The 21,879-nt window shown below is 25.8% G+C and overlaps 1 protein-coding gene across 2 annotated transcripts in view; it reads right to left on the bottom strand.

The window, feature by feature from the left end:
• The window catches only part of LOC111622930, a 98,535-nt gene that overhangs the window by 33,103 nt on the left and 43,553 nt on the right, over window positions 1-21,879 (bottom strand). For both annotated transcript variants that reach the window (XM_023365397.1, XM_023365398.1), the window contains exons 4-5: window positions 20,398-20,541; window positions 20,052-20,327 (exon numbers count right to left, since the gene is read on the bottom strand). In XM_023365397.1, coding sequence (XP_023221165.1) covers window positions 20,052-20,327; window positions 20,398-20,541 — 420 coding nt within the window. The remainder of the gene's footprint in view (window positions 1-20,051; window positions 20,328-20,397; window positions 20,542-21,879) is intronic.

Below are 21,879 nucleotides of genomic sequence, written 5' to 3'. Positions count from 1 at the left end.
ATCCAGGTTCCAACAACTGCATTTGCTGCACCACACAATTCAATGGAGAAACAACTGATCTGGTGATTATGACATTCACGACATTGGAAATGATTAGATAATCATTTGTGGAAAAACTGTTGTTGCAGTAAGGCATGTACATTTAGGCTAATATGCAGATGTATATAAAAGCAAACTGAACACCATAACTGTTCACCTGTTAAAGAATTGTGAAGAACATTTTGTGACTCCTTTTATATCTAAAATTCATTAGAAAATGTACATAATATGCACATTAGAGAGAGACAGCCAAATTTAGTTGAGATTTGCCAACAATTCTTTCTACATAGAATTTTAAATATGTACTCTTTAATTACAATCATCTTGTATAAAACCTATAAAACCAGATTTATATTAATTGTAAACTTATTTACTTACACCATTTAATGTTATCAAATGGTTAATATCAATACAGGTTAATCTTGAAGTGATTATGATAAGTAGATTGTACTGTATATTACATTACTAAGCTTATTAGAATATTTTTATTTATTGTAAAATCTATTAAGATTTAATAACTAAAATATTATAGTATAAATTAAAATCTTTTACTTCATACAATTAGGAGATATTTGACATAAATATAATATATTCTTCTAGAAGTCAATATCAACTTTAATATTGTAAAATTAATTAAGAAAGCAATAAAACATTAATAAAGAAAGATTTTTTTATTAAACGAGAAAAAATATTTTGATATCAAAAAATAAATCATCAGTTCAGAGATTAAAAACCCAGTCATTAAATTATCTTATTCTTGTAATGTTAGAAGTCTGAATGCACTTATGTATTTTTTTTTAAATTTCACAAAACAATTTTAATATAAACAGGCATAGGATTAAAATAATTAAAATATTTTTTAAAACAAATATATATTTTGATCTGAAAGTAAGATAATCACATTTCTTTTAATAATAACTAAGTAATTAAAATAATTTTAACTAACAGAGAATTTCGGGTACTACATAAATTATCAATTTTTAAACATTAAACATTCCTTGCTCTTATTCTCCTAATCATGAATATCAATGTGAAGTTCCTCAATATTCCATTCTTATATTATGACTATGGTAACAACAGTTTATTAACTAATATATAATTGTTTCAAATATATTCAAGTATTGTAAATATTCATGTAACAGTATAGATAAGCACCATAATGATAAGTATTAATTTTGGATTAATAATAGTTTACTTTTGGTTAACATGGTGTATTCCATTTTAAGAAAGTTTTTGAGATTTTCAAAACAGTTCAAAATTGCAACCTTAACTTCTTATAATTTCAGACTTTATTCCTTCCTAATATATAATTTAAAATCCTGACAAATCAATACTTCAATGTTCAAAAGCTAGACAGTCAAAACCTAGCATGAAAATTTGGCATTATATAAAATCAATTTAAATCTTATTAACCAAATATTTATGATAAAATANGTCAAATATTAGAATAATTAATAAAAATCATAGCATTATACAGTAATACCCTATTGTTCGGTCATAGGTAGAACCGAGCAATAACCGTGTAAGTTAAATTCGCATAAGTCGGGGTATAATTTCGCAATTTGTGTAAAATCCAAGTCGGATGTATGTAAGCTAATAAATGTTCTTGTTAATCTTATCTCGTCTTTTGATTCGTTTACAGTTACAAGAAATTACCACAGAGTCTCTCAAGTCTCTGTAGATATAACAAACACAGAAATAAATAACACAAAATAAATTGTAGCTATATGTTGATTCCGCGCGACACATCAGAACATGTAAGCTGAACAATAGTGTGGGGGGGAGTGAGTAATCAAGAGTTGCGTGGCGCTCAAACAAAAGATGAATCGACGAGATTTGAAAATCGTGTAACTTCGGGTTTGCGTAAGTCGGGGTAGCGTAAGTTGGTGTATATCCCAAAGGAAATATTGATAATTTATGAGGTAGGATCAAAATGTAGTAAATTTTTCATAGAATATTCTGTAATTTAATATATTGTGCATTACTATCAATAATTCACAATTATTTATAGGTTTTGTTTGATGAAATAAGACAATGTAACATGAAAGTAATCTGCCAATGTGGTGCTTCCTAGGAGGACATTTCCATGATTAATCCATATTTAAGTGTTAAAAATATAAAGAAAATCCAGAAAACTCCACAGCCAGCCTGCTGATCAAGTGTGAGTCCAGAACCAACTATCACATTCAACAATTTTAGCACTTAGTCACTAGTGGACATCAAAGATGATAACTTTCTAAATGCATCTCTTATTGCTTGTCAAAATATAGCATAAATAAAACATACTGTTTAAGATGAATACAAGTAATTGTATATGAATAAATGGTGAATACAATATTCATTTTAAATTTATATATATGATATATTCTTAAATTTTTTAGAACTTAATCATGTACGATAGAAAAGCATAAATGAGAAAAGAAACATTTAAGAAAATTACTATTTGAATGAAATTCCATGATATAAATCTATGTTTTAAATATATAAATCTAGAAGAATTTACCTGGACGCAGAGAAGACAATTGGTAATTTAATCATTTTATTTATGAAAAATTAAAAATCAACTCCTGTTCTTAATTCTCTCTTTAGATTATAAAAAATAAAAAAAATGTTTGTTATTAGTAAAAGAAATTAACTGTAATTTGACAATATTTCCATACTTTTGTAGATGTCTGGTGAAAAATTTGCCAAAAGTACTTAGAATATTGATATTGTTAGTTTGTTAAATTAATGCTTTTTTAGTTATGATTCTGTTGGAGGAAAAACATTATAAGAAATTGTAAACAAAATTTATGACTTAAATTACAATTCTATTTAAGTAATATTGAAAAATTTTCACTAATAAATATTTTTTAAACAACTGTTATATTATAAAACATCTATTTCAAATGATTTTCAGTATGCATAGCAGCTGTTTTGTAAAATGTGGTTTTTTTTATACTTATGTATACCTTAAAAAATTTAATTTTTACGTGATATGAATTAGTTAAATGCTGAGTGCTGTATTTAATGATACAATTTGAACTGACTGGGGAAAAAAAAATCTAAATTCTTGATTTCATGCATCAGAAAACATCCATTAAGTTAGTCTTTTATTTTCTAATAGCAAGAAAATTTTTTATTATATCTAGAATCTAATTCTTTTAAAATTTTTGTTAGAAAAACAACCTGAAATTATTTATGTAATAATTCATGTAGAAACTGATATAAAAAAATTTCATGTTTTGAATAGGTCTTAAACAAATGGGTGAATTCTTTATTAGGCCATTAAAGTAGACCTATAAAAAAGAATCTGGTTATTTCTTTAATATTTAACTAATTATTAGGTTGATGGCATATCTTATATTTGAATATGTCACAAATAAATTCAATTGTAACCTCTATCATGTATTGACTTTTAATCACTTTTAATGATAAGAATATCTACTATTTAAAAGATCCATATATAAATTATAAAATCATACAATACAAAATTATTCGTAATTTTTGATGAAATAAATTTTAATACTGTGTCACATAAACTGGTTCTAACTTCAATAATCACTCTCAAACCTACACCAGCAAAGTTTTTATTTAAATTCAAATTATGTATTTCTTTCTATGTTCTGTTCTAGTCAGTGTATCCTAAAAATAGCTGCTTAGACAACTGAACACATTCAATAATTAAATAAAAAGTTTGCTGTTAAAGGTTTGAGAGTGGTTATAAATATCAATATTCATAATTACAGAATACTGTTCTTTAAGTAAATTTAACAATATGAAAATTAAATACTTATATTTGTGTTAATTAATCAGTTTAAGTGTATTTTTATATTCACCCATAAATATTTAATTTCTAATATAATCTGAATATTCAAGGAATTATATAGTTTAGTTTTGATATCAAAAACAAAAATTTCTTTGCATTTTAACAATGTTTAATACATTTTTCAAGAAAAAATAAAAATATTTTACATATAATAATGAAATAAATAAATATAAAAAACAATATTGTATTCTTTTACAGAAGAAAAAAACATGAATTTACTAGAATTGAACTACAAATTAAAAAACTACAAAAACAGAAATCTTAATATAAATAAATTAGTTTTACTTTTACATAATTTTACCTCTGAAGAATTTTGAATTTCCAATTGTAAATTTCAATACTTTTTTAATATCATTTCTAAATCATATAGATTACAATTACACTATTTCAAGCTAAGAATTTATATATCAAATAAATGTTTAAATAAATCATATATATTAATGAAAACTTCCACATATGATAAATTTCATATTCAAAATGACAAAAATAATAAGCATATTTGAAACAAAAGTTCAAATTTGTTCTCATCACAAAATTATTCCAATTTTCACCAAAATTCAGAGAGCTTCAAAATAATTTTACATGAAGAAATTTATCCTAAAAAATAATAATTAAGTGCTGTAATAATAATATATAATGGTAAGATATTTTGAAGATAAAAATTTTGAAAATTTGTTTAATTTTTATTTTCATTTTGTTTAACTATATAACCAATTTATGCTTATCAAAATGCATTAATTACTTTAAAATTTTAAATATAATGAAAATGCATTAAAACAAAAATAAATAATATGATTTTATTTTATTTAACAATATATACAGAAAAATAAAATCTTCCTTAATCAAACAATACGATGGTAAAAAAAATTACATTAAACAAAAATAAGCCATTATACTGTACATACTGATTACAGTATTTGAAATTTACATAAAAACTGCAATAAAATTCTTTGGCCCATTATCATCATTATTTCTGTTTTTATAATATAATAAGAATATAAATAAAATAAGCAACTACATAAAATTTTTCTACACAAATCTTTTCAGTCATATATGTTTATTAACATATATGACTGAAAAATTATTAAAAATGCATCTGTCAAAAACTAGAATCTAATTTTATGAGTTTATACAAATTTTAGGTAACAGGTACTTGAAAAATGTTTTAATAAACTTTATAATAATATAACTTACATTACTATTATCTGTAATAGTTATATAATAACTGATAAATAAGTAATTTTCTCAAGAATTCTAATTGAAGAAAGTTTCAACAAAATTATTACAAATAAACTCAATTATTATGGGTTTTGAATCTAAGAAAGAAATGTAATGTATTCAAATAATGTTTAGAAATATATTTTTACATATTTGAATAAAATAAGTTTTTTTTGTATATATTCTTAGAATAATTATAATTGAAATAACATGCAGTTTTGTTAATGACAACATATTAAAGTTGAAACTGAAAATTAATCTAAAGAAAGCTTTACAGCAACATTTGAATTTCAAATCTTATATTTATTATTCTAAACTTACTTCTATTTTACTATATCATTATATAAATATATGAACAAGTAATATACTCTAACAGCAGCTTTAGTTGCTATTTTCAAATTTTCAACATTTTATTTAGAAAAGTGAAGTTTTATATTTTGTTTATGACTTCCTGACATCACCACTAATACAAAAGAAAACAACACTGGCACTTTGGAATGATAATAAAGTGTGTCAACACAAATATGAAAATAACAAATGTTTTCATTATTGGATCGTTTTATATATTCAATAGGACAGGTACTACAGTAGAATCCTCTTATTGTAATCACAAAAATATCATCAGTTGTTTAATGTTATCAGAATTAGCATGTCCTAAAATGTATATATTAAATCACAAGCATAAAATTTTGCTTACTATAATCAAAGATTCAATTATAGTTATCATTATCTTCAGGTATACAGGCATTTTTAAGCAGTTAATAATAATCATTATGATAAAAAAAATATATAACTTGAAAGTTTATTAAACTGTTTTAACATATGCTTTTAATGTTAATATACAGAATAAGCATAATTAAAGAGTAAACATTCAGAGCTCTCTGTAGAAAAAATTATCAGGCAAATCTCAACCAAATTTGGTATAAATACTGCTGAGTATGCAATTTCAATTTTCAGGAAAAAAATATTTCAAAATTCAGCCACTAGAGCAAAATTTGACATTACTATCCCCTTAATGTCTATATTACATACATTTTCTAACAAGTTTTGAAACTTATGAAACAAAATGCAATAATTTTATTACATCAAAGATATGGCTTTATGTGCCCTCTATATCCAGGTTCCAACAACTGCATTTGCTGCACCACACAATTCAATGGAGAAACAACTGATCTGGTGATTATGACATTCACGACATTGGAAATGATTAGATAATCATTTGTGGAAAAACTGTTGTTGCAGTAAGGCATGTACATTTAGGCTAATATGCAGATGTATATAAAAGCAAACTGAACACCATAACTGTTCACCTGTTAAAGAATTGTGAAGAACATTTTGTGACTCCTTTTATATCTAAAATTCATTAGAAAATGTACATAATATGCACATTAGAGAGAGACAGCCAAATTTAGTTGAGATTTGCCAACAATTCTTTCTACATAGAATTTTAAATATGTACTCTTTAATTACAATCATCTTGTATAAAACCTATAAAACCAGATTTATATTAATTGTAAACTTATTTACTTACACCATTTAATGTTATCAAATGGTTAATATCAATACAGGTTAATCTTGAAGTGATTATGATAAGTAGATTGTACTGTATATTACATTACTAAGCTTATTAGAATATTTTTATTTATTGTAAAATCTATTAAGATTTAATAACTAAAATATTATAGTATAAATTAAAATCTTTTACTTCATACAATTAGGAGATATTTGACATAAATATAATATATTCTTCTAGAAGTCAATATCAACTTTAATATTGTAAAATTAATTAAGAAAGCAATAAAACATTAATAAAGAAAGATTTTTTTATTAAACGAGAAAAAATATTTTGATATCAAAAAATAAATCATCAGTTCAGAGATTAAAAACCCAGTCATTAAATTATCTTATTCTTGTAATGTTAGAAGTCTGAATGCACTTATGTATTTTTTTTTAAATTTCACAAAACAATTTTAATATAAACAGGCATAGGATTAAAATAATTAAAATATTTTTTAAAACAAATATATATTTTGATCTGAAAGTAAGATAATCACATTTCTTTTAATAATAACTAAGTAATTAAAATAATTTTAACTAACAGAGAATTTCGGGTACTACATAAATTATCAATTTTTAAACATTAAACATTCCTTGCTCTTATTCTCCTAATCATGAATATCAATGTGAAGTTCCTCAATATTCCATTCTTATATTATGACTATGGTAACAACAGTTTATTAACTAATATATAATTGTTTCAAATATATTCAAGTATTGTAAATATTCATGTAACAGTATAGATAAGCACCATAATGATAAGTATTAATTTTGGATTAATAATAGTTTACTTTTGGTTAACATGGTGTATTCCATTTTAAGAAAGTTTTTGAGATTTTCAAAACAGTTCAAAATTGCAACCTTAACTTCTTATAATTTCAGACTTTATTCCTTCCTAATATATAATTTAAAATCCTGACAAATCAATACTTCAATGTTCAAAAGCTAGACAGTCAAAACCTAGCATGAAAATTTGGCATTATATAAAATCAATTTAAATCTTATTAACCAAATATTTATGATAAAATATATAATAGGCATGCATTCATTTATCAAAATTTTTATTGTAGAAATAAAATGCAAGAACAATGATAATAAATATTGGGTTTGTGACTGTCTGCATTCTGATATTATTATGACTTGCTCCTGTTAAGATTTTAATTATTGAAAATTTAGAGATTTTGATAAGACTCCCAAAGTATGCACTTATATGGTGTAAGTATGTACAGTACATATGGTTATGTAAAAACAAATTTTAATTCCTACATAAACACAAAGTAAAAAATTAGAAATTAGTAACACACATTAAAATGAAAATAATATCTTTAAATCAGCACTATATCTAATTTAATTAATAATTTATATACAATAATGTATATAATATACAAATATGCACACACACACACAACCACACACATCATATTTCTTGAATTAGGAGCAATTTCCAAAATTGTAGCAAACTATTTTGTTGAGCATTTAATTAGACAGTTAAACAGAATGGGTGACTGGAAAAATCTTATAAATAAATTTTAATCTTAAATCTTAAAATTAATTTTCCAATTACATAATGCTTAGATTCATTATCAACTGAAGTCATTCAAAGCTTATGAAATAAATATTGCTATAGATAGTTTGAAAGATAGAGATTTTTAGTTAAACCTGGATGAGACTTTGATAAAGAATTGAAATAATTACTATAAAATATTAATAGAAGAGCTAGTTATAATGAGCAAGAGATAAAAGATTCTAAAAAAAATTGAAGATGTTAAAGTTTTTAATATAATATATAGTTTTAGTTACAAATTTTTGCAATTTCTTTAATTAAAATAAATAAAAGAACCCCTTTCTTATACCTGAAATAAAATAAAAGTATAAATTTCTAAATTTGAGAAATATTGTATATATACTATATAAAATTCAGTTTTATATATATATATTGTTTATAACTGAATTGAATTTAAGTTTTTAAATTATAGCCATAGTTGAATTTAAATCAATTAAAAAAACCACGCTAATTGACATTCACATAATATAAATGCTATCCAAGAATTCATGTTTTTAAAGATGCTAAGTCAAATTAAACAAAAAAAATTTATTATATATAATATTACATTGCATTTGTAAGCATTTTTATGCATGAAATACATCTAAAAAAGGCAAAACAGGGGTTTTATTTTGAGAGTCAAGAATGGATTAATCCATTTTATATTGTTTTTTTAAACAACTTTTAATAATGAATTATGTTCGAAAATTGAGGTTTGGCTGTATATGTAAGAAATAGGTGTATTTCTTAAATAAAATACACATACCCCTGGTACAACACGGTACTTCAACAACAGTTTTGCTCTAACAAGATTCAAAAATTGAAGATATCCTCTGTACAACATGACTTCCAGTTTTGCTCTATCACAGTTTTAGAAATCCTCTGTACAAAATTTCTCAATTTTTAAGTGTAAACTTTGTTACTCTATATTTTTTTTATTCAAGTAAGCATGTGTGTTGTCTCAAATTTGCCCACGGATTTTAGAATATTGAAATTTTCAAATTATTTTGTGCTTTTTGTCAGGTTTACTGTAATGAAGACTAATAGGACAAAAAAAAAAAAAATTGCACTAACTTTTCTATCAACAAGGTGTCATTTTCATTGCTTTCAGACTTTAGCCCTTAAGACTGTCACTGTGTTTTTTTCTTTTTATAGATTAAATAAACTTTACTAAATATGAAGATTAAACATTTTTTAACCATAGATATTTATTACCTACAAATGATTACATTTTTGTAAAAATTACAAACAAAACACAGCAGTATCGCAGTATTTGAACAGTTCCCAACTCACAATTTGATATTCAAACACAAATTCTGTAAAAAATCTCTCAGTACTTGACTGAACAAATGTGACCCTCTAGAACAAGTTTTCAATTAATAACATATTTTTACTGTTTATTTTGTCATCTGTAAAAATTATGATTAAAATTTAAAAAAGTGAAGATGTTGCTGATATTTCTGATTAAGATCAACAAAAAAACTCAGAAGATGACAATATTTCTTTAAAATAAAATATCCTCGTTTAACTAAAATTAAACTAATATTAACACATAATACATTAATTGTGATTTTTAGTTAAATATCAATTGGAAATAAATTATCAATTGCTTTAATAAACATATTTCTCTTGGTAATGAAAAAGAATAGTATACTTTTGCTAACTTTTGGAACTTAATCCTATGTTTTGCATTAGTCCTTTGAAAACAAAAGTACTGTATAGCACAGTACTTTTGCAAAACATAGCTACAGTGTTATACAAGGAATACCTTCAGATCAGTTTATCAGATCAGTTTGGATATTTCATAGCATGATTTCCTATCACCTGACATTATTATATCTTTGTGATAAAGTGCTCTGCTCTTTAGGGATGATTGATAGATCTCAAGTGGACAGATTTGTCCATTTGAGATCTAAAAATCATCCCTAAAGAGCAGAACAATCAATCACAAAGATGTTGAAACAATGTCAAGTCTGTGGAAATCACGCTATAAAATATCCAAACTGTGATCTGATATACAATGATCAGCTCAAGTTATAATTACTTTCTATATGCAAGAGCTCCCACTTATAAACTTTCAGATTTATGAACAATTTGACTGTTCATCTAAAATTTAAATTTCATACAGATTATGAAATTCTTTTGCCACTCATAGGATGGTACTGAAGTTGGGTTTTGGCCAGTAATAAATAATAAATTTTTTAAAAATAATGTGGGCTTATTTCTATCTTGTATTGCCATTTTTCATTTTCATAAAAATTCCAAGGTTCTATTGCCATTCACAAGGTGGCATCAAAGTCAGTAACATTGGAGTTATAGCGTTTTTTGCTGTTGTTTACAATTTTTATAAACTTTTATGATTAGTACTTGAAAAATGCATCAAAAACATAATAGTCAATCTAGCAATGGAGATAAGTGTAAGAAATGTTGCTCTATTATGTGTTCTAAATGTGCTCTAAATGTGAAAACTAAACTGGGCATCAAAAAACTGAGTACTTTAAGTAAAAACTGCGTTTAAAATACCCATAACTAAGCTGTAGTGAGTGGGTAAATGAGCATAATGTATTCTATTAAGCACTTCATCAAAGTATTTCATCGATGTACTTCATCAAGGGATCAAACACAAACAATAAGTGGCTGTTTTGTGTACAAATGTACAGTATTGTCTAAATTAATTTTTGACTTGTGACAAACCTTGGAAACCTGATCTGTTCTTAAGTAGGGGAGCAGTTATAATTTTATAATTTGTTTTTTAAAATAATTTTGTATTATGTTCAGCGGCCTGACATATAGAGCCAATTATATTTTATATTCAAATTTTTGAATATTTGTTCCAATTTATATATTTGAATTCCATTAGGGAAGAAGGCCATTTAACACTGTTAAAAGTGTTTATTAAATTACTAAATATTATTGTTGTGCTGGATTCTCAATGTGTTTTTATTTTCTATGATAAACAATATTGATATGTTCCTTAATATGAAAGATTAAAAATTTATTGCACTGAACTAATATCTAAATCTTTATTTTTTTATACAGAGTATTTGGTAAAATATTTAAAAAAGGACAATTTTGCAGTACCTGAAATTATAAGCTGGTATAATCAAAATAACATACAAAAATAATTATTGGGACAATTCTCAATTATGAAATATTTTATAACCAAACAAAAAACTGGACAATTTGTTGGACAATTTTTTACCACAAATATAAATAATAATCATAAAATCTTTTAATTAGTATTATGAATATAATTTTTCTGAAGATTATGCTTAAAATTATTATTAAGATATTTATAAAGTAATTTCATTTATATTAATTTGACAAAAACAAATTTTAAAAAACTGTGCACATACAGGAGGTCCCCTACTTATGAACATTCAACTTATGAACAATTTGATCACATGTATGAAATTTAAATTTTATGTGGATTCTGAAGTTCTCTTGCCAATATGGGGTAGCGTTGAAGTCAATCTTTGGCCAGTAATAAACAATTAATGTAGATATATTTCTATGCATATTGTCATTTTTCATTTTTATGCAAATTACTGCTGCTGCTGTAGTAACACTGGAGTAAAATTGTGCTTTTGTTATTGTTTGCTAATTTTTATACTTTTACAATTAGTGTTTCAAAAATGTGTCCAAATGTAACAGTAAATCTAGCAGTAGGATAAATGCAAGAGTCATTCTATTATTATGTGCTTTTTATCAAGAAGCTATTATGATGGAAGCTAAACTTGACATAATAAAACTGAGTGTATTAGGTAAAAAAAAATCTGTTTGAAACACCTGGTGAGTGGTTAAACAAGCATAATGTATTCTATTAAGTACTGTACATTTTAATTTAAAGGATCAAACACTAACAATACATGGTTATTCTGTGTACTCTATTATGTTAGTTTCAACTTATGAACATTTCAATGTACAGTACAACAAAACCTTGGAAACCTAACCTGTATAAGGGTAGAGCCACACATGCACATTTGCATAAATTGTTTTTTCTACTTTTAACTATGTATGCATACATACATATCATAAAAGAAGATTTAAAAATACTGTATTTTAAAAATGGAAACCCTATTTTGAATTTAGATTTAAAAAATAACCAATTATCATTCATAAATGTTTGTTTCACATTTAAAAAAAAGTTTATAATAGTACTTCAAGTTTATCAATAAATACTTTAAAAACTTCAATAAAAAGTTTAATTTTTAAAAAAATAATGAAATAAGTAAAACTTATACCTAAGCTACCTATTGCTATTTTTATTTTATGCAAGTTATTTCAATTTGTCTACTTCAAATCCTTAAAATTAGTATGATGTTATTAGATCTTTGTCTTCCAATTTTTAAAAAAATAAAAGCTTAAAATAGTTTTAAAAAACTAATTTATGTTTGCTAATACAAACATCAAAAAATACAACTTTTCAAAATAATACAGTTTTATAACATTAATCAATCACTGTAGGGGTGGGGAAGCCTTTTATCATGGAAGGCCAAACAAATACTGTTTTAGTGACATGTTACAAGGCTGCATAGTTCATTGCTGGTGGAGAATATTTTTACTACAGAAATTTTTATGCTTTTATATAAAAAATACACACATATAGAAAACATTATGATTCTGGATTCACAAAACATAATATAATAATGCTGCTTAATAAGAACCAAATTTCTTTTAACATTTAATAAACACATTTGTATTTCTTTTAATTAATTAAATAATAATAAATTTTACTAATGGCTTTTTTGCAACTGCATACCATGTTACAACATGTATACTAGGTTCAAACATAGTTGTGCATGCTTAAGTTTGTCTTTTAGATGAAAATCAGTCATCTAAGCCCTCAAAGGATATTTCATTTGTGCAAGATATGAAAATGCAGATTCACAACAATAAGTAGTTGCAAAATGGGAAAACATTCAATGAGCATGTTCATATAAACATGAGATACAGAAAAATGCAATCAAATAATTGTACTTTTCTATATCTCAAGAGGGTCTTTTCTTGGCATCAAACGGAGACTTTAGAAAAGTCTATTTTCTTCAGAAAGTTCAATCAATTCTATCTGTAGTTCATCAGGTGTCTTGAAAAACTCAACTATATGGGGTTGAAATACCAATTTCAGAGTAAAACCATGTTTCTCAAAATCAACAAATCTCTCCCAGTATTCTTCAATTAATGAGTCTAAAAAGGCAATATATTCTTTATATGTTCTACATTTATAAACTTTTGTTCATTAATTACATGCACTAATAGAGGAAAGTGTTCCAAAATTGAGTAAAAAGGGTTTTCTTGAAAACTATTTTTGAAATGCCTGAATTTTCTGCACATATAGATTTAGTTTAAAACAGATAACAAATAATAATAATAGATATTAAAATAGATAACAACATAGATTTAGTTTTGTATTGCAAAAAAATGTCCAGATAATTTTGTTTTGACACATCACACAAAAATGCAGCATTCTGTAGAAGTCTTCATCTAACAATTCACAACATTGCTTTTGTTCTTCATAAAATGTAATAATTTGTTCTCACATGTTAAAATTTTGACCAGTACTTGTCTTAAAGATTGTCAGCACACTTTAAGAGTGATATGGCAAATCCACATTGTATGTCTCATCATCAAACTTAAGGATGCTACAAAATTGGCATTGCCATGTTGCATTTGCTCTACTATAGTTAACAATGCCAATAACTATTTAAAATGTCACTTAGAATTGTAGATTTAGCACAAAGATTTTGCTGGTGCAAAATACAACAAAAAGAAATTAAACTATCTGAGCATGAAAGTTCTTCCTTACCAAAGCAATAAATCATTCATGTTTTCCTCACATGGATGATGCAGCATATCTGCATAAATTCACTAAATCATCAAGGTTTAGTCCTGCTTTTAAGTTTCCATAAACATCAATCCCATGTATCATATCTTTAAGCATACCCAAAGCAAGTAGTTCCTCATAACAATAAAAATCCTCAGTTATAGCACAATGAAAATATAACACTTAAACTGAATCAATGTCATCAGTGGTTTCATCTAAAGCTATTGAAAAATATATGTTTTACTTTTAATTATTGAATAAAGTTGTTCTGTCACATTGCAGCATAATTCATGCTGCTTCTTGATAAAGGATGCTATTTATACTTGTTTACTTTTTCTGGATCTAAGCATGCTACAACTTCAATAATGCATTCTTTTGCAATTTCTATCACTAAATGGCTTACCTCTTTCTTTAAGTACATGTTCTTTATAAGTTGCTTCAGTTTTATCAGTTCACTGATGTAACACATTTTTGAAAACTAGTTGTTGATGTTGCTTTTCATTTTCTGAAGTACAGACTTTTGTGATTCTTCTACTTTGACATATTTATGGTCTTTATGAGTTGCATAATGCTGATGAACATTGTGTTTTTTTATTTTGTAATTACAGTATCACACAGCAAACAATCCATATTATCTCTCATAGAAACAAAATACTGCTGCAATCATCATTAAATTCTCTATTTTCATCTTTCAATATTCTTTAGAGTTTTTGGACAGGATAAATTAAATTAAAAAATTAATAGAGCTAGATGCATTCACTGATAAATAGAACAAATGAACACATGAAACACAAAATCTATCAACTGTCAAAAGCAGTTCATAAAATCTCAGGCTAATGAATATGTTGCCAACATATGCTTGCTATAATAATTTTATTGATTTGTACTGATTTTCTTTGACTCATTTCTCAAGAAATACAAAAGCAAAAAAAAAACACCTGTACAATTGAGGAACCACAAAACTTTACTGAACAAACATTGATATGAACAAAAATCATCACCATGAATCTGGAAGTCATAAAATTGACTTGTAAACAGTGCAATTAGAAGACTGTTGTGACCTTTTTAACACTGTCCATACAACAAGGTTTCAATTTTCTACGTCAAGATATGAAAAATAAGTTAGAATTATTAGTACTAGAATTTCTGAAGTGGCTAATACTAGTCACTTTAGCAATTCTAAATTTAGATTAACCACTAGATTTTTTTACTTCTAAGCTAAGATAAAAGTCAATGCAATAGAAACTAATATATAAAATTATTGTAAATAAAAAAGGTTTTACATACAAATCTTTAAGAAGTAAGCCCACGTAAGGACTCAACAATGACTCCAAGTTCCCTAGGTTCCCACCCAAGTCTTAGTGTCTTATTTAATAGGAAGATATTAACATTTGCAATGTTTTAGTCTTTTAAAATACAGGTAACCCCCGTATAACACGGCACTTCTATAGCACGGATTCACTCTAACACGGTTCGAGAATTGGCACCATCCCCCATATAACACGGTACTTTTATAGCACGGATTTACTCTGACACGGTTCGAGAATTGGGTAAAACTCTTCTACAACAGGAAATGTAATAAATTTTTACATACTTAAGTAATAATAGTTCACGAAAATAATTATTTTCGTGAACTATTAGTACTTAAGTATGTAAATTTTCTCTTCTCGCCTTCTGTCGATACACGTGGNAACATCAATCCCATGTATCATATCTTTAAGCATACCCAAAGCAAGTAGTTCCTCATAACAATAAAAATCCTCAGTTATAGCACAATGAAAATATAACACTTAAACTGAATCAATGTCATCAGTGGTTTCATCTAAAGCTATTGAAAAATATATGTTTTACATTTAATACTCTAACAGCAGCTTTAGTTGCTATTTTCAAATTTTCAACATTTTATTTAGAAAAGTGAAGTTTTATATTTTGTTTATGACTTCCTGACATCACCACTAATACAAAAGAAAACAACACTGGCACTTTGGAATGATAATAAAGTGTGTCAACACAAATATGAAAATAACAAATGTTTTCATTATTGGATCGTTTTATATATTCAATAGGACAGGTACTACAGTAGAATCCTCTTATTGTAATCACAAAAATATCATCAGTTGTTTAATGTTATCAGAATTAGCATGTCCTAAAATGTATATATTAAATCACAAGCATAAAATTTTGCTTACTATAATCAAAGATTCAATTATAGTTATCATTATCTTCAGGTATACAGGCATTTTTAAGCAGTTAATAATAATCATTATGATAAAAAAAATATATAACTTGAAAGTTTATTAAACTGTTTTAACATTTGCTTTTAATGTTAATATACAGAATAAGCATAATTAAAGAGTAAACATTCAGAGCTCTCTGTAGAAAAAATTATCAGGCAAATCTCAACCAAATTTGGTATAAATACTGCTGAGTATGCAATTTCAATTTTCAGGAAAAAAATATTTCAAAATTCAGCCACTAGAGCAAAATTTGACATTACTATCCCCTTAATGTCTATATTACATACATTTTCTAACAAGTTTTGAAACTTATGAAACAAAATGCAATAATTTTATTACATCAAAGATATGGCTTTATGTGCCCTCTATATCCAGGTTCCAACAACTGCATTTGCTGCACCACACAATTCAATGGAGAAACAACTGATCTGGTGATTATGACATTCACGACATTGGAAATGATTAGATAATCATTTGTGGAAAAACTGTTGTTGCAGTAAGGCATGTACATTTAGGCTAATATGCAGATGTATATAAAAGCAAACTGAACACCATAACTGTTCACCTGTTAAAGAATTGTGAAGAACATTTTGTGACTCCTTTTATATCTAAAATTCATTAGAAAATGTACATAATATGCACATTAGAGAGAGACAGCCAAATTTAGTTGAGATTTGCCAACAATTCTTTCTACATAGAATTTTAAATATGTACTCTTTAATTACAATCATCTTGTATAAAACCTATAAAACCAGATTTATATTAATTGTAAACTTATTTACTTACACCATTTAATGTTATCAAATGGTTAATATCAATACAGGTTAATCTTGAAGTGATTATGATAAGTAGATTGTACTGTATATTACATTACTAAGCTTATTAGAATATTTTTATTTATTGTAATCTACTGTTTTTGTTTNATAAGGATAACTTGCCAAAAAGAAAACGCTCTCGGTTAATTAATAGTGTTTTTAGTGATGATGAAGAAAACATTGTTTAATTTATATTAATATGTATTACTTTAAAAAAATTTAATGAAGATATTTATCTTAATTATGAAAATATACTAGCATGTTTTTTAATTTTTGGAACCTAGCCCTCCTTTTTGTATTAGTTCTTTGTTTCGCATAACATGGCAATTTTTTGGAATGTAACTACCGTGTTATACGGAGGTTACCTGTATTTATTTATATACTGGAAACCAAAAGTAACACCATAAAATATTAACTGGGTTTATTTTTTTTTAATATAAAGCAAACATACATGATGTTTGTTAAACAAAAATTAAATTAGAAAATTTAACTTTAAAAAACCACAACTGCATGTATTTATGCATATATATATAATAATTATTTATTGTTTCAAGAATGAAATGAATATAACGTGCTATCATATACATATAAATACATACAGATTCTCAAATTGTGTATGCTTAAAATATGTGATTTTAAAGTAATGCAATGGAAAAGTCAGAACATATTGTTCAAAATACATCATGATTCAAAAAATTAAGTATGTAGTACAGTTATGTTCTTAAGTGTCTTTAGTTATATTTACATATGATAAATCATTTGGGCAATATTGTCTATTTAAAAATTTATTGCAATGATCACCTTTAAACATAGTTAATTCAACTAGTCTCTTGATGTACTTGCTTGTAGTAATCCATGAAGTCACTGAAGAGGTGACACAAAATTTTCATTTGTAATTAACAGTGAGCTTTCCATTTATAAACTAAAACTTTTAAACATAGACCTTCTAAACTAAAGCTAAATTAAGTCTAATGATTGTCCTTTACATTTCTTTGAATCAGATCTTCATTTCTAATTTTTCAATTCTTTTTCCTTCCCAATTTTAACCTCACTTTCTTATGTTCTTATGTCTTCTTATGTTTTAGAGGGAACCTTTAAAGAATCATTCCCATTTTGAAAAAAGCCTTTTGTTATTTGTTTTTAACTTTATCTTATCTAAACTGTTTCAATTTTATTCATGTTAAATTATATATATTGAAACTATTAGTATAGTATGTCTGTCATTCATGTTTATAGTGTGTTAGCAAAATAAATTAACTTGTGTAAAATACAACTATAGCATTTACCATGTTTAAAAATTGGAAAAATTTTGTTCTAATTGTGTAAAATTTAAAATGTACATGATTTACTTAGAACAAACCCTTGTGTACATATTAACCCAGAAATTTCAATAAGGAAAAAAAACACTTGTGTAATTTGAGAACTTCCTGTATGTATCATGTAAAAAGCAGAACCAGATGCTATTTTTCAGAGTTTTTGTAAGCAAAATCTCCAAAATTTATGTTTATAATAAATGATTCCTAAATAGAATATGATTTATAATGATTTGTTATAAACAAGTATATATATATATATAATGTTATGGACAAAGTGATTAATACGGGCATTATGAATAATGACCAACAAAATCAGGCATAGTAATAAATTTCAATAATTTATCAAATTGACTAGTCATTATGAATACTACTATCACCTAGTTGGGCAAAGTGATAATTTGCCCAACTAGGTGATAGTACTTTGAGGAGTTATCATCCAACATACGCTAGCCAATCAGTACTCACATCTGAGTTGTGCATGCATATGACATTTAGTACAGAACCTGGTGGCAGTTGCGACTGTTTGTACTCCCAACAGACTCTTCCCAGAGGGGAGCCGCCAGCAGATTGTTTAATGTCACTAGTTATTGATTCATGGTAGTTGTTGAACACACGTATCAATAACTAGTGATGTTAACAATCGGTGGCCTGCCAGCGGCTCTCCTCTGGGAGGAATCTGTTGAGAGCACAAACAGTCACGGCTGCTGCTATGACTGTGCACATAATTAAACAGTAAAATTTTACCTAATATAGTTAATAGTACTTAGTTTTAAAAGATCACATATTCTTTTTAAAATACTTTGAAATAATTCACAAAAAATATTTCTAAATGAAATAAGTGGAGTTTTTAAATCAAATTAAAATGTTGCACAAGATTAACTATTGGTTGCATAAATTTAAAATTCGGTACTAAACACGATACACACACACAACTCAGAGTGCCGATTGGCTAGTGTATGTCAGATAATCACTCCTCAACATAGTATCATCACTTTGCCCGACTAGGAGACAGCAGTATTCATAATGCTCAGTCAATTTGATAAATTAATCAATATTTATCACACTGCGTGCCCTTTTTGGTCATTATGAATAATGCCCGATTAACCACTTTGTCCATAACATATATATTAATAGTAAACATTTATATCAAGTAGAGAATGAATATTGCAGAATATGCTTTCATAAAATTTATAGCAAAAAGAAATATTACAATAAACTTCAAAAAAATTGTTAATAAAATGTAAATAATAAATTTGTACTTTATATATTCTAAACTTATAAATTCAAAAATACATTTTATTACTTGTAATACTTTAAAATCTACATTCAACTCACAATCATTGAATATTTTAAAAATAATTATTTATTGTTTCAAAGATAAAAGGAATATAACTTGCTTTCAATTTTAAAAGACTTTTTATATTTTGCAAGAATTTAGTAAAACATTAAAATTTATTTATAAATGTAGCAAAAGTTTTTGATATTTTAATATAAATAACAATCAAAATATATTAAAATTTTTACTGAAATCTTGTCTGTTATTTCTTTTTGCTATACGTCTTCAAAACTTTTAATCACTTATTATATGTAAATGGTTACATATAAAAATATTACATCTCATAAAATGCAACAATAAAATTAAATTATTTAAACAAACTCTTTTGTTTGTTCTATTGAACAATTTAACAATGTACCTGGAACAACAGGCTGAACAGGCGGTGGAACAGATGAAACAACAGATGGAACACTAGATGGAGCAGGAGAAACTACAGATGATGTAGACAAAACCACAGAAGAATTAGTTGGTGAAATAATTTGTTGAAATTTTGGCATAAAATTAATCAACTTCTTCTGTGTATATATTGGAACTATAAACTTTTCAAGACAGACTTTAATCCAACAGGCTTTACAAAACTGTGAAGAAGACAAGCCCTTTTCTACACTGTAAACAGGACTAAAATCACAGCAACCTACGAAAATGTTTAAATTATTAATAAGAAAAATAATTTATAAATTCTAATCTACAAAGAGTTAAGTTACCTGCTGAAGTACAATAGAATTGTTCTGGCTTTCTAAGAAACCAAGTGAAAAATTTGCTACAAGCATCACAGCAAAATTGTCCATATCGTCTTTTCATGTGTACATAAAATTTTATTTGTTTACATACTGCACATATCACAGTACCTAACAGAAAAAACAAATTTATAATTTTTATAATTGTTTATCAAAGCTCATATCTCCATCATAAACATATACATTTCAACTTTTTAAATTTCTACTACTTTTAAATTTCAAAACATTGCCAAAATGTTTGATTTAACATCAACTGCATTGAACTTCCATATGATTTTAGAAAACAATAATTTCAGATTTTAAAAGAGAACTAATCCAAAATAAAAGTTTAATCTACTTATTGTAATCATGAATATTGTCATGAAATCATAAGAAATCCTTGACCCTCAACCCCCCAAAATACTTTATATAATTTATGGACAGCCCCTTATTACAAATTTGGTTTTGTTAATGATTGTAATTAAAAGGATGTGTTAAAATAACAAAGTAATGTGTAACTTGAAAATTCATTTATTATTATATAATAGTAATTCATCCAGCATTATTTTCCTACATTTTTTTCAATAGCATCTCTAACAATAGCTAAGTTATATATAACTGAATTAAAAGCAATTTAAACTACTGTAAGTAATGTTTAATATTTAAAGCATTAGTTAAGATTAATAACAATCATCATTATCAGTTACATGTTGAGTATAATAGAAGAAGAAGAAAGAAAAAGCCTATTTATTTGATGATGATGATGATGATGATAATAACTATAGAGAACTTATAAGAACGTCATTTTGTGACTCATCATTACTCTGTCTCCTGCACCGTATTTGTGCAGTGCTATTTGTGAAGGTGTGTATAGTTTAGCTTAAGTCTGAATGTTTATCATATGTAGAAGATGGCAAAACTTGCATTTTACTTTTATAGCTATGTTATGTATAACAGAAGAAAACTATGGAAACATTTTTACACTTTTGGACTCAGGGAACCTTAAAACATTGAGAAATACACAAAAAAAAAAAAATTTCAATGTTTTTTTTGTGTGTGTGTGTAATGGTCACGATTTTGTTCACCCAATTTGAATCTTAATAATTCCCATGATTTCTGTTGAAAATTTCTGAAATTTTGCAGGAAATTTTGTATATTGGGAGATCAATGCTATTCAGTTTTGGTAGTTAAAGGTTGAGGGGATAGTGGATCATATCTCAATTAGGGTCAGATTTAATGAAGATTTTATTCATTATAAACATTTACAATTTTAAAAACATAACCAAATGATTGCCTTAAATAATCAGGCTAATGATTAGTACTAAGTAATTTGCTACTAGAGGGAGATGTTAGGTGCCATCTCTTAACTAAATTAATAATTATAATTTTAATAATTTATTAAATAATTTAGAATTATCTGGAAGAAAAGAACTGACCCAGGGCAGAACTTGAACCTGCAACCTCCACTTG

The sequence above is a fragment of the Centruroides sculpturatus genome, unplaced genomic scaffold (genome assembly GCF_000671375.1).
Source record: "Centruroides sculpturatus isolate CEXI.00-Female unplaced genomic scaffold, Cexi_2.0 scaffold282, whole genome shotgun sequence".
NCBI lineage: Eukaryota > Metazoa > Arthropoda > Arachnida > Scorpiones > Buthidae > Centruroides > Centruroides sculpturatus.
Note: the sequence above shows the minus strand (reverse complement) of the source record. Positions and strands in the feature narration are given on the sequence as shown.